General features: G+C 38.4%; 1 protein-coding gene across 1 annotated transcript; it reads left to right on the forward strand.

The window, feature by feature from the left end:
- The first annotated feature begins 244 nt into the window (after nucleotides 1-244).
- LOC120234727 (small ubiquitin-related modifier 2-like) lies at nucleotides 245-997 on the forward strand. The gene has a single exon (XM_039236687.1). The coding sequence runs from the start codon at nucleotides 336-338 to the stop codon at nucleotides 621-623; it is 288 nt and encodes a 95-aa protein (XP_039092618.1). The 5' UTR covers nucleotides 245-335; the 3' UTR covers nucleotides 624-997.
- The last annotated feature ends 215 nt before the right edge of the window (nucleotides 998-1,212 follow it).

Below are 1,212 nucleotides of genomic sequence, written 5' to 3' on the forward strand. Positions count from 1 at the left end.
GTGCCCCTATTTTACATTCTAATTTGTGCAATAGTTACATACCTCTATACACTTACCAAAATGCAGTAAACTGTGCACTCAGATCAGTGACTTTTATTGAATCTATTTTGTACCTCAGTAAAACTGAAAAATAATAATCCAAAGCCCAAATAATCCCTGTATGTGGTTAATTTTGCAATTTTATTTCAGTTATGCTTAGCTAACATGTTTGCACCACATTTAAAAGTTCTAAGTCCTGCTTCTTCTGCCGCTCCTGGTGCTGCTTGTGTGCTCGTTCGGTGCGGACCTGGTACCTCTTTTGTGAAGCGGCAGCTGAGGAGACTCCGGCGCTCGCCATGGCTGACGAAAAGCCCAAGGAAGGAGTCAAGACTGAGAACAACGATCATATTAATTTGAAGGTGGTGGGGCAGGATGGTTCTGTGGTGCAGTTTAAGATTAAGAGGCATACACCACTTAGTAAACTAATGAAAGCCTATTGTGAACGACAGGGTTTGTCAATGAGGCAGATCAGATTCCGATTTGATGGGCAACCAATCAATGAAACAGACACACCTGCACAGTTGGAAATGGAGGATGAAGATACAATTGATGTGTTCCAGCAGCAGACAGGAGGGGTCTACTGAAAAGGGAACCTGCTACTTTACTCCAGAACTCTGTTCCTCCAGACCAAGAAGACATTCTCAATTAGAAAACCACAATTTGGTTCCACCACATCCTGACTACTACAGTATAGTTTTCTCTATTCTTTCATTTTCCCCTTCCCCATTCCTTTATTGTACATAAAGTAACTGTGTATGTGCACAAGCATTTTGCATTTTTTTTTTTAACTAAATGGCCAATGGTATGTTTTGATCGACATCAAATGGAGATGGGATGGGGAAAAATACTGGTTCTGTGAAAATACCCCCTTTCTCCATTAGTGGCATGCTCATTCAGCTCTTATCTTTATATTCCAGTAAGTTATTTTGCTCTCACTGTTTAACAAAAAAAAAAAAAAGAACAACATAAAAATCCTTGCATACCTTGTTCAATTGGAGAATTTTAATGTTTTTCATTTGTCATTGTAAAACCAAGGACAATTTTATAACTTTTTTGTACGTAGCTGTTACATGTAGGGCAATCTGTCTTTAAGTAGGGATAAATTACTCTAAAAGAAATGAATCCTAGATAGTTTTCCCTTCAGGTCAAGCGTCTTGTTGTTTAAATAAACTT

The sequence above is a fragment of the Hyaena hyaena genome, unplaced genomic scaffold, assembly GCF_003009895.1.
Source record: "Hyaena hyaena isolate Hyena2069 unplaced genomic scaffold, ASM300989v1 scaffold_115, whole genome shotgun sequence".
Lineage (NCBI taxonomy): Eukaryota > Metazoa > Chordata > Mammalia > Carnivora > Hyaenidae > Hyaena > Hyaena hyaena.